Source organism: Capricornis sumatraensis, chromosome 6 (genome assembly GCF_032405125.1).
Source record: "Capricornis sumatraensis isolate serow.1 chromosome 6, serow.2, whole genome shotgun sequence".
In the NCBI taxonomy this organism is placed as follows: domain Eukaryota; kingdom Metazoa; phylum Chordata; class Mammalia; order Artiodactyla; family Bovidae; genus Capricornis; species Capricornis sumatraensis.
Window position 1 is genome coordinate 108,936,093 of NC_091074.1, and position 12,274 is coordinate 108,948,366.

The following is a 12,274-nucleotide window of genomic DNA, read 5'->3' on the forward strand; positions in this document are numbered from 1 at the left end:
AGTTCACGGGGTTGCAAAGAGTCGGACATGACTTGAGTGAATGAACTGAACTGAACTGAATGTGTCAGGTGCTACTTCAAGTAGTTTGTATTTCTTAACTAATTAAAAACTTCACAATAACCCTATGAGGTAATACATTTATTAAGTCTATTTCTGGATGAAGAAATAAGCACAAAGAAGTGGCCAGTCACTCTGTCTTAAGTAGGAGAGATGGCTCTGGAGTCAGGCAGTTTGTGTTCACAGTCTGTACTTTTGAGCACTACAGCAGACCACCTCATTCATATATTCCCCACATATTAAGTCTTATTGGTGGCTATCTATCTGGGCTTCCCTGGTGATTCAAATGATAAAGAATCTGCCTGAAATGCAAGAGACTTGAGTTCGATCCCTGGATCGGGAAGATCCTCTGGGGAATGGAATGGCTACCCACTTCAGTATTCTTGCCTGGAGAGTCCAAGTGAAAGTGAAGTCGCTCAGTCGTGCCCGACTCTTTGCAACCCCATGGACTGTAGCCTACCAGGCTCCTCCATCCATGGGATTTTCCAGGCAAGAGTACTGGAGTGGGTTGCCATTTCCGAGTACCATCTGGTATCTACCGAATATCTACTGAATTGACTGAAAGTACAAACACCAGTTAGGAGATGATGAAGTAAACCAGGTCAAGAAAATGAAATTAAAAAGAAGGACTGATCTATAGCAGTGGGGTGTGAGGATGGAGAAATGGGGACAGATTTCAGAGATATTAAGTAGATGAAACCAGTAGAATCTGATAACTTACTGGAAGTTGGATACAGAGGGAGGAGTCAAGAATGACTTCCAGATTTCTTGCCTGGTAACTAGGTCTTCACTATGCTTTCTGAGCTAAGAAATATCTTAAGTTTGAGTGAATTTGAAATGCTTGTGGGGCATTCACATGGGAAAGTTCAGTAGGCAGTTTTATATAAACTTGAAATTCAGAAGAGAAATCTGAGCTGGAGACAGAAATCCAAGAGTTATCAGTTAGCAAAATTACCAGGAAAACTAGAGAGAAAGAAAGAGGGTCAAGGCTGGAATCCTGGGGATGATCCACATTTGAGAGTTGGTCTAAGGAAGAGAAACCTAAAAAAGCAATCAAGGAGGAAAAAAAAATAGAATAATGGGGGAAAGAAACAAGTAAGACTGGTGTCTGAGAAGATAGGAAAGGAGGCAGTTTTGATAAAGAGAACATTGTCAATAATGTAAAATCTATGGAAACATTATATAAAATAAGGACAAAAAGTGTGCAGTAGGATTAACTCTAGAGATTACCTGGTGACCTTGATTTCTATGAGTAGAGGAGACAGAAGCCAGAATTGAGCAACTTTAAGAATAAATGGCAGTTAAGCCAAAAGATATGGCAACCACTGGGGAATTTTCAAAAGGTTCCAATAGAAAGGAATCAGAGATATAGTGACAGTTAAAGGGTACATAGGTTTCAAAGAGGAAGCTGCTTCAATGACAGAAGGAAGAATCAGTGAAAAAAAAGGAAGTTGCTGAAGATAAAAAAGAGCCAAAGCTTTTGGGGGTTCTGGATTATTTTCACAAACTTACCCAAGTAATCTGAAGACTTACCAATAACCTTGATATGGAAGGTGCAGCTGGCTTGGTTGCTGGATGGGTCAGTTGCCGTGTATGTGACAGGAACATCTCCAATTGGGAAAAGATAAGGTGGGCTAAAAGCTGGATGAACGTGGATTGATACCTTTTGGAAAGAAATTTCCAAATATTTGGAAAGTTAAAGTTAACATTAATAGTACTTTTATTACTTTTTGGTTTATAATATGTTATTAGCAAAGTGAAGTTAAAAATGACACAATATTTTACATATAGTAAAAAGGAAAAAAAAAATCAGGCATAGCCTTTGGTGTATTCCTTTCTAGGCTCTTCTACCTAGGCAGTTTATAGAGTTCGGATAGATATGAAATGTTGTTCCTTATTTATTAAACATAATATCTTAGAACATTTTTTATGCTTACATAGTTTTCAGAACTTATGACTATTAACTATCTTTATAACTTAGGAACTAAGTATACAGTGCTTTTTTTAATAGAAAAATCTATTCAAGGACATTTAAACTGGTCCCAAACTTGACTGCTTATAAGCAGCACTAGGAAAAATGGTTTTTGCACAGACATTAAAAAAATATTTTTATTATGTCCTTCTGTTCTTTCCAGGAATAGATTAATCTCAAATTCATTAAAATTTTACTCATAGGTAATACAAAATTTATTTCCCAGATTATGGTAAAAATTTGCATCCCCACTGTTAGTATTTGATAGGACCAGTATCAAAATTCCCATTCAGAGTTCTCTGATCTATGTTAAATATCATTACTTTTTGATAAATGAAAAATATGGCATCAGGCCATCACTTTAATTTCCAATTTCTTACTGTCTTATGGTAAGATTATGTTCTCACACGACTGCATGAGATAGATGTATCCTCTTTTTGAATCATATGCTTGCACTCTTAGTCCATTTGAAAATTATGTGATAAAGATAAACTTACATTAATATGTAATAAACATTCTAACATTTGAGAAATTCAAAGCATTTTTCTCTAGGTTGCTGTTTATCTATTGAGAAATATTTTTAAATTACAATTTCGATACAGGATACAGGATGCTTGGGGCTGGTGCACGGGGATGATCCAGAGAGATGATATAGGGTGGGAAGTGGGAGGGGGGTTCATGTTTGGGAACTCATGTACACCCGTGGCAGATTCATGTCAATGTATGGCAAAACCAATACAGTTTTGTAAAGTAAAATAAAGTAAAAATAAAAATTAAAAAAATATATACAAAGAAAAAAAAAAGAACAGGGAACTATAGTCAATATCTTGTAATAACCCATAATGGAAAATAATCTGAAAAGTAATATATGTGTATATGTATGACTGAGTCACCTACTGTACACTTGAAACATTGTAAGTCAACTATACTTCAATAAAATATATATATTAAAAGGAAAACAAATCGTATTTTTAAAAAATAGTTCAGCACACAGGTACTTCATTTAGTCTAAATTCTCATGGATCCTAAAGTATGTCCCTGCACTCTTCTTAGTGTTTGATGACAATGGCCATGTTGACGATGATCACGTATATTTTCACAGGCCTCTTAATGGGAAGTGGGAAACACACGAGGCAGCATGCAACGCACACGTCACCTGCAGAACAGAAAGTCCTAGAAGTCTAGAAATCACATTTAAATCAGGCTTAGAAGTTGTGTTTGGTTATCTAAAGATAAATACCATATGATCTCTCTTACAAGTGGAAGAAAAAAAAAAAAGAACCACAGATACAGAGAACCGTATGGTGGTTGCCAGAAGATGGGTCTGGGGGTGGTCAAAATGAGAGAAAGTGGACAAAAGGTACAAACTTCCACTTATAAAATAAGTTCTAGAGATGTAATACAGATACAGAGTGATAGTTATATTAAATGATACACTATAAAAAGTTATCTCTACTGTTAAGTATATTCAATACAATTAGCAGAACATATTGTGTTTGTTGTGCCCTTGAATGGCACTACTTACATACATGTTTACATACAGGTGTGAAAACTCTATACTGTTTAAGAACATGTTCGTGTATGTGAATACTGAAAGTACAGACTGAAGAGGGTGTTAAATTCCTAATTCCTTTTCTAATATCTGATGGATAACTATCTCAAGCTCTTGTATGCAAATACTAAAATACTGTGTTTTGAATAAAGCTGGATTTTGAAAGCAGAGTAAGAAACACTGTTATCTTCTTTAGACTATCATTTCAGGATCATATTTTAAAAGATATGTTTATAAATAGGAACTAAGATTGATTCCCCATCTTTCTTTTTTTTAAAAGATCTTCAGAGCATAGTAAAGGGCCAAGAATTTTTAGCCAAGTAATCTTAGAGGATACATAACACAAAAAATCCATGGAATGAAAAGTTTCTGTTTCTAGAGATTTTCATCTGAGATTTCTAATGAAAAATTCAAGGCTGATTATTCTGTTATCAGATGGGACATTTGCATTTATGAGTAGAGTACAGCTAGAGACAGTACAATCATTAGAGTACTGCAAAGTTTTCAATAGCACACATATTTATAGTGTATTTAGAGTCCATTTGAAAAAGGACACAAATATTTGCTCACACCTTACCTTTTCCCCAGAGTTATCTTTAGCTGTTGGGATTTGCCAAGTGATATTAGCGGAGTCTTGCTGTTCTTGGGTCTCAGCCTCTATGTCTGCAGGACAGTTGATCTGAGGAGCTTCCACGTCTAATTCAGAAAATTCACATAGCAGTTAACATACTGATGCAGTGATATAATTCTAAGTCATTTAAGAGACGGGGGCATGCATGCTCAGCAGCCGAGTCATTTGACTCTTTTGTGACTCCATGGACTGTAGCCTGGCAGGCTTCTTTCCATGGGATTTCCCAGGCATGAATAATGGAGTGGATTGACATTTCTTCTCCAGGAGATCTTTCTTACCCAGGGATCGACCCACGTTTCCTGCATTGACAGGCAGGTTCTTTGCCATCTGAGCCATCAAGGAAGGCCACAAGAGACAGGTAAGAAATATTTTTAATTCTAATCTAATCATAGAGGATTTCTAATGTACTTCAGCATGGCTTCCGAAGTTCTTCCTCAACTGGTACCTGCTTCTCTCTTAGCCTCATCTCTTAGAGATCCCCAATCAGAACTCAGTCTCCACATCAGATGTCCCGCAAGAGCACCATGATCCTTCTTATACCTGGGCCTTTGTTCATGCTCTTTTATTTGTCTGAATCAGTGCTCTCTTCTTCCTTGAGGCAGATAACCTCTACTTGTCCTGTAATTCTCAGCTTAGACACAAGCTCCTCAGGAAGCTTTTCTGACCCACTGGTCCATTTTAGGTGCTCGCTGCACAAGTTCTGATTGCCCTCTGTCCTTCCTAGCCATAATGCACCTTGCCATTTTTAAACTGAATTTCCTCCCCCCAGATAACTGAAGTTCTTTGAATACCATGATTTCTTATTTCATTGTATTATATAGTACCTGGATATAATATGAACTTGATAAATACTTTTGAAATGAAATAAACAGAAAAAAATGAATGCTGAGTGTGGTCGGAAGGGACTGCACTTGAAAACAGACTGTCAAGTAGAATTAATTAGTATGCTAAAATGTACTGTCAAAGCAAACAACAAATTAAAGCCAAAGATATTTCTTGCCGTGTGAAACTCTGCAGTACAGATACTGCATTAGATGTGGTAATATTCCACATAGCTGCAACAGTCACTGCAGAGCTAAGTTCTTATGATATAATAAATCCTCTTCAGTTATATTAAATTAAATCTTTTGCAACTTGCAGCTGAATATATCCGGATTAATCTGTGTCTCACTTTCTTCTTTCTTAAAAGCTTTATTCAATTTATATTTTCCCTTTCTCAGAGGGGCTACTATGTAGACAACTTCCCCCCACAACGGTGCATGAGCATATCGACTCTTAAAATCTAAAGAAGCATTTAATTTTTCCTTTGGACTTGAATAATAGCGTGAATGAACTTGGAATTTCAGGTTTATACGCACTCTCCCTCTGTATTCTTAGCACACTGCTACATTTCCTTCTGGCATTTAGAGGTGCAAAGGAAAAGCGCAGTGTGAGTCTGAATCTTGTTTCCTTTGTGAAGTTCCTCTTTTCTCTCTGGAAACTTCAGATTTTTCTCCTTACCTGTGGCCCTGCTAGTGGCTCAGACAGTAAAGCGTCTGCCTGCAACGCAGGAGACACGGGTTCGATTGCTGGGTCAGGAAGATCCCCTGGAGAAGGAAATGGCAACCCACTCCAGTACTCTTGCCTGGAAAATTCCATGGATGGAGAAGCCTGGTAGGCTGTCTATGGGGTCGCAAAGAGATGGACATGACTGAGCAACTTCACTTTCACTTTGGATCTTAAAAATTTCACAAAGTAGTGAAAGTATGCCTGCCCAACACTCAGAGGCTTTTCAACTCACATCATTCATGTTTATGTACATATGGATCAATAAACTCTTTTCCTCTGATAATGGTACTTTTTCATTTTTTATTGAGGTATAGTTGATCTACAATGTTGTTCTAGTTTAGGGTATACCGCAAAGTGATTCAGTGATACATACATACATTCTTTTTCAGATTCTTTTCCATTACAGGTGATTATAAGATATTGGATGTAGTTGTCTGAGCTATACAGTAGGAACGTACTGTTGGGGGCGGGGGAGGGACAAATTAGAAGCTTGAGATTAACAGATATAACTACTTTATATAAAATAGATAACCAACAAGGTCAGAGGTTATTTTCAATCTAAAAGTTCAAGCCTTTCTGTAGCTCAGGGAAACTTTCTTCTACTGGTAGGAAAATTCTTCCCCTCCATCCCTTTTCCTCTCTATGCTTCTGGAGCTCCTTATTAAAGGGCACTGGTGTTTCTCAATTTCTCCTGGGTATCTCTCTCAACTTCTATCTTTTGAACTTGACCCACTGGGATACTCAAGTTCCTTGTTTAGCAGTTCTCCCTTCTGAACGAATTCTCAATTTGCTTCTTCAAATCACTGTTTTCAACAACCTCCACTCTGCTGTTTTGTCCTTCTCTTAGAGAGGTTTTTATTTTTACTTCTAAGAACGTTTTCTTGCTCTCCATACCTCCTTTTTCACAGCAGTCTGCTCCTGCTGTAAGGAAGCTGGCAATGTGCTCTTGTGAACGTACTGAGATGCAGGTTTTAAAGTGCTGATGACTTGCTTTTTTCAAAAAAAATATTAATCTCACTTGCTTAACAGGAGTTAGAAATTCTTCAAAGATTTTCAATTCCCATTGGAAAACTTACCTGACTTCTGGCCCTAATATCATCCCTAGTTTTCTATTTTTTTCTATCATTGCCTGGCACGTGGTACTGGATTTTTGTAAATTCACCATCCCGAAGCCAAAATGTTCATAGCATGTATCAGGGTGACATCTACCCTTTTACCACAGGTATGTAGCAAAAGTTGCAAAGAAGGATAGTCTGACACTGCACTAACACATCATTATATAGAATTTGGTTTTCAACTTGAACCACGTGGGGACCTACCTTTACAAGCGGCTGTCTGAACTTTGGCGCTCCATTTTCCAGACGTGGTACACCTCACTTCTTCTCTGCCCCCCGATAAAATGAATCCTTGGGGGCAACTTAGCTGACAGATCGTCCCAGGTTTGGCTGGATGCCTACCACAGTTGGGAGGTGACACGATAACACCTTTGGGCTTCTGAAAGGTGGCACAGTGGCGTTCTATTGCAGGAGAGCAAGAAAATATTATTTGCATTCTCACAAATTACAAAATGCCACAGAGTCACTTTACTCAAGAAAAATACAATTGGTCTGCATGCAGGCGTCTGCATATGACACGGAACAAACATTGTATCATTAATTATGCTCAACCAGGTAGTGCTAGTCGTGAAGAGCCTGCATATGACACAGAACAAACATTGTATTATTTATTATGCTCAACCAGGTAGTGCTAGTCGTGAAGAGCCTGCATATGACATGGAACAAACATTGTATTGTTAATTATGCTCAACCAGGTAGTGCTAGTTGTGAAGAGCCTGCCTGCCAATGCAGATAGACGTGACACGTTCGATCCCTGGATCGGGAAGATTCCCTAGAGAAGGGAAAATTACCCACACTGGTATTCTTGCCTGGAGAATCCATGGACAGAGGACCCTGGCCACAGTGGAGCCCAAAGAGTCAGACATGACTGAAGCGACTAAGCGCACACACACATCTCTTTAGTAACCTCATGTTTTCTACCAGGTATCAAATCTTTAAAAGATTTCTAACTAGTATTTAAATCAACGCTGACTGTGACTTTTATCATTTGCGTAGAGAATCTTCAGTTTGCAGAATATTACATTATGGCTCTGAAGTGTAAAATAGTGAATTAGATTCTATCTTTCATGGGGTAAGTGACGATTCAACAATCAGTTTCCATTTTTATGAGCTTATAGTGCATCTTTAAGCAAGCAGATTTTGAGAAAAGTTTTTATACTCTCCCTAGAATCACTGTGTTATATTAGGGCCCAGACTCTTAATGATGTTATTTTCAGCATTGATGAAGAATAGCAAATGAATTAGGTAGAATGAAGATAGAATGGAAAATTAGATGAGGACTTAATACAAGACATGTGTGTATATGCACATGAACCCACATACACATTTGTTTATTGTGTAGTGTAGTAGTGAGTCTACTGGTAGCACTACCAGCATATTTAGTCTGTATTTCCCACATGATAATCACTAAGTTTATCTAGTGTTTACTATGTGCCAGGCATTATTCTAAGTGCTTTACATGGATAGACTCATTTAATTCTATGCAGGAACGACTAGTGTTATAATTTTCACTTAAGAGCACTGGTTGCTGCTGCTGCTAAGTCGCTTCAGTCGTGTCTGACTCTGTGCGACCCCATAGATAGCAGCCCACCAGGCTCCTCTGTCCCTGGGATTCTCCAGGCAAGAATACTGGAGTGTGTTGCCATTTCCTTCTCCAATGCATGCATGCATGCTAAGTTGCTTCAGTTGTGTCCGACTCTGTGCGACCCCACAGATGGCAGCCCACCAGGCTCCTCTGTCCCTGGGATTCTCCAGGCAAGAATACTGGAGTAGGTTGCCATTTTCTTCTCCAATGCATGAAAGTGAAAGTGAAGTTGCTCAGTCGTGTCCAACTCTTCGCAACCCCATGAACTGTAGCCTACCAGGCTCCTCCGTCCATGGGATTTTTCAGACAAGAGTACTGGAGTGGGTTGCCATTTCCTTCTCCAAAGAGCGCTGGGGCATAACAGTAATTCTCATAGTTAACTTTCCTGAAGTTACCAACAGATAAATGGCAGAACCTGTGTGCCCCCCAAATATTCTACAATCATGCCTTCTCCCTGAAATGACTGCTTTCAAACCTCTCTGTCAACAGAAGTAATTTTTTCCTGAGAATTGCTCTGTTTCTTTATTTTTGCACAGAGAAGCCTGGTGTGCTGTAGCCTATGGGGTCTCACATGACTTAGTGACTGAACAAAAAAGAACAAATGTACCAGATGACCGTCCAGATTTCCTGTTCTGCTTTGATCAAGAGGACTGTCAGAGCCAAATTTGTGGTTCAAATATAAACAACATATGGGACTTTAAATCCTTTATTTCAGGACAGTTGTATATAAATTAAGAAAATCATCCTTTTAGCTCCCATATCAAGATTTTATTCCCTGCTAATATTCTTTCTTATTGTTTGTTTATGGCATTTTGAATTTTTATATTGTTGTTGTCGTCTCGTTGTTGTCTCGTGTCTATCTCTTTCTGACCCCATGGCTGGAACCCACCAGGCTCCTCTGTCCAAGGGATATCCCAGGCAAGAGTACTGTAGTGGGTTGTCATTTCCTTCTCCAGGGGATCTTCCTGACCCAGAGATTGAACCATGTCTCCTGAACTGGCAGTTTAATCTATTCTAATGTACTGGAGACTCTTTTCCCATTGCTTATATGTTTAATAAATTCTGAAATGGATTAATATTTACATATATTAACTATACGCTCTTCTAGCTTTTAATGGTTTTATTTTTAATTTATATTTTAAAACTATAAAGTATTTACATTAGTGTCTGGTGTGTATTAAAAACATATGAATACTTCATTTTGATTCATTTTGCTTTTTCCCAAGGAGCGAGCCAATTTTCCTATATTATCAGTTGAATAAATCTTATCTTCTTAACTGAGCTATGATGCTTCCTTAATAATATATGAAACTCATAACTTTTGGAATCCATTAAGTCCCACTGATCTGATGGCAGGTCGTACATACTCTTCATTTTTGCAATTTAGTATGTATTTTAAAACCCAACAGAACTACTTCCTTTTACTATTCTTTATTACACTTCCCTTTCAATCTTGTTTTAGTGAGTTTTGCCTGCACATTCTTCCAGATGAATCCTGGAATCACTCCCCAGTTCCAAGAAGGGGGAAAAAGAAAATCTCTTTGGGGCTACTGAATAGGTTGCATTTTACCTATACATATATTTGGAAAGAACTTTGCCTTTTGACAAAATTTTATTAAAATGTTCTTTTTATCTCAGCAATATTTTATAGTTTGTGTAATACAGGTTCCATATATTTTTGTTTGAGGTTATTCTTACATATTTTATATTTTATACAGATCTCTGACTGTGGTTTTTCATTACATATTCTGTTTATCATTTACACAGAGGAATTATTTGGTATTCTTAAGACTTTAATGAACTCTCAGTCTTTTAGTAGTTTCATTTTATTTTAGAGGCAGACACACAGTTTGCAAACGATGATTCTGAATCCTCTAAGCTCTAACCTTATGATTTATTACAAGAGCTAAATCTTAGACAATCTTACTAAATAACATGGATGATTCTAGCATCCTTTTCGTTTTCCAGATTTAATAAGGCTATCCACATTTTTAAAGTAGATACAGAAGATGAACTTTTTTTATGTCAGTGAGTTTCTAAGAATTTTACCAAAAATGTGTTTTAAATGATAATGAATACATTTTTATCTTATGTTGAACAACCATATGAATTTTTCCTATTTGTTATGAAGTAATTTATTATGTTAATAGAATATCTAATTTTAAACCCTTCTTGCATTCCTAGGATAAACCTTTACACATCCTGGAAGACCAATCTTTTGAGTATGGATTGCTAGTATATTTACAGTCATAGTTTTATTTTTTCCTCTTGGTAAAAGTTGTCAGATTGGCAACAGAATAATACTAGCTGGATAGTATGAACTGATTAATTTTCCACTATTTGGGCCAAATTAGATGGTATAAGAATTGTTTCATTTTAAAAGTTTGAAAGAGTTTCATATTTTCCTCAGTCATTTTCAAATGCTTGGAAAGATTGAGGGCAGGAGGAGAAGGGGCGACAGAGGAGATAGACAGCATCACTGACTCAATGAACATGAATCTGAGCAAACTCTGAGAGATAATGAAGGACATGGAAGCCTGGCTTGCTGCAGTCCATGGGGTGGGACACGACTTGTCAACGAAACAGCAAGAGCAACAACTACGTACACTCTAATATTCCCATTACTTTGTAAAGCACTCATAGGTAAGTATTTATTTGCTTTTCTACTTTTCTTCTTGGTTCATTTAACAGTTTTCATTTTCTTAGAAAATCATGCATCATAAATGGTGTTTCATTACTTTAAAAACCTCAAACCTCTATATAGTCCTTTGGTATAGCTTCTTAGAAAAATTCCTTTTTTTGCATTTTTCTTTCTTCTTTCTACAATCTATTACTTTATTCAAAGATTTTCCTTTCATCCACTCTACCGCATTCCATCTCCTTCTATGATTCATCTTTCTTTACACTATTACGTGCTTCTTTCAACTTCTCTTACAGTCAATCTTTTCCTAGTATTTAATTTAATGTTTAGCTATTTTTATTCTTCCTGTTTAACAAAAATATTTATATCTGTGCAATTACATCAGTGTATAATTTAACTTAGGTCTCATAACTATGGTTTCAGAATTTTCTCAATTTTGTTATTTTTTTAATTGTATTTTTAAAATGTCTCCTTTGTCCATCTAATTCATTTCCTTTATCTCTCCTTGGAGTCTTCAATATTTTTGTTTTGGTCTAGTTTCATATGTCGGAAAATGTTAAAGACCTTGACTTTTTTATATGGGTTTCAAATAACTTTTCCTTTTTCTTGTTTGCATTTTAAATATAGAAACTTTATGTCTGAAGTACTGAAATGTAAAGCTTTATATATTCAGATCTATTGTTCTTTTCTTTTTAGGAAGTTATGCTCTGTTAAAATCCGTAGTTTGCCCATTTTCCTACATTTCACTCCTTAACCTGCCTCATTTAATTAATAAAATTAATTGAACTTAATTTTTTAAATGAAGCAAGAGTCCAAACTAATTTTTAGATAAGCTTTTCCCCTACTGATATCTAAAATTTTCCTTATTGAATACTGTATTTTTCTACAAACTAATGTTTGTTTCTGAGGCGTGTTTGCTTCCATTGTTCTGTGCATCCTTGTACCATAAATCTACCATATTAATTATCGTGTGTTCATATTTGTCTTACGATGGTAAGAATAAGATTTCTCTCATTGTACTTCATGTTCAGAACTTTCTTATTTTGCAACTGTCTACTCAATACTCTTTTTAAAATTAATTATTTTATTTCTTCTTTGTTGCATCAGGTCTTAGTCGTGGCATGAGGGATCTTTCATTGCAATGCACGGGCTTCTTCCTAGTTGTGGCTTGTG

The 12,274-nt window shown here is 36.7% G+C and overlaps 1 protein-coding gene across 1 annotated transcript in view; it reads right to left on the reverse strand.

Moving 5' to 3' along the window:
* The window catches only part of SVEP1 (sushi, von Willebrand factor type A, EGF and pentraxin domain containing 1), a 202,616-nt gene that overhangs the window by 105,285 nt on the left and 85,057 nt on the right, over window positions 1–12,274 (reverse strand). Inside the window, exons 7-9 of the mRNA XM_068973794.1 lie at window positions 7,080–7,277; window positions 4,159–4,277; window positions 1,591–1,720 (exon numbers count right to left, since the gene is read on the reverse strand). Of these exons, the coding sequence (XP_068829895.1) occupies window positions 1,591–1,720; window positions 4,159–4,277; window positions 7,080–7,277 (447 nt within the window). The remainder of the gene's footprint in view (window positions 1–1,590; window positions 1,721–4,158; window positions 4,278–7,079; window positions 7,278–12,274) is intronic.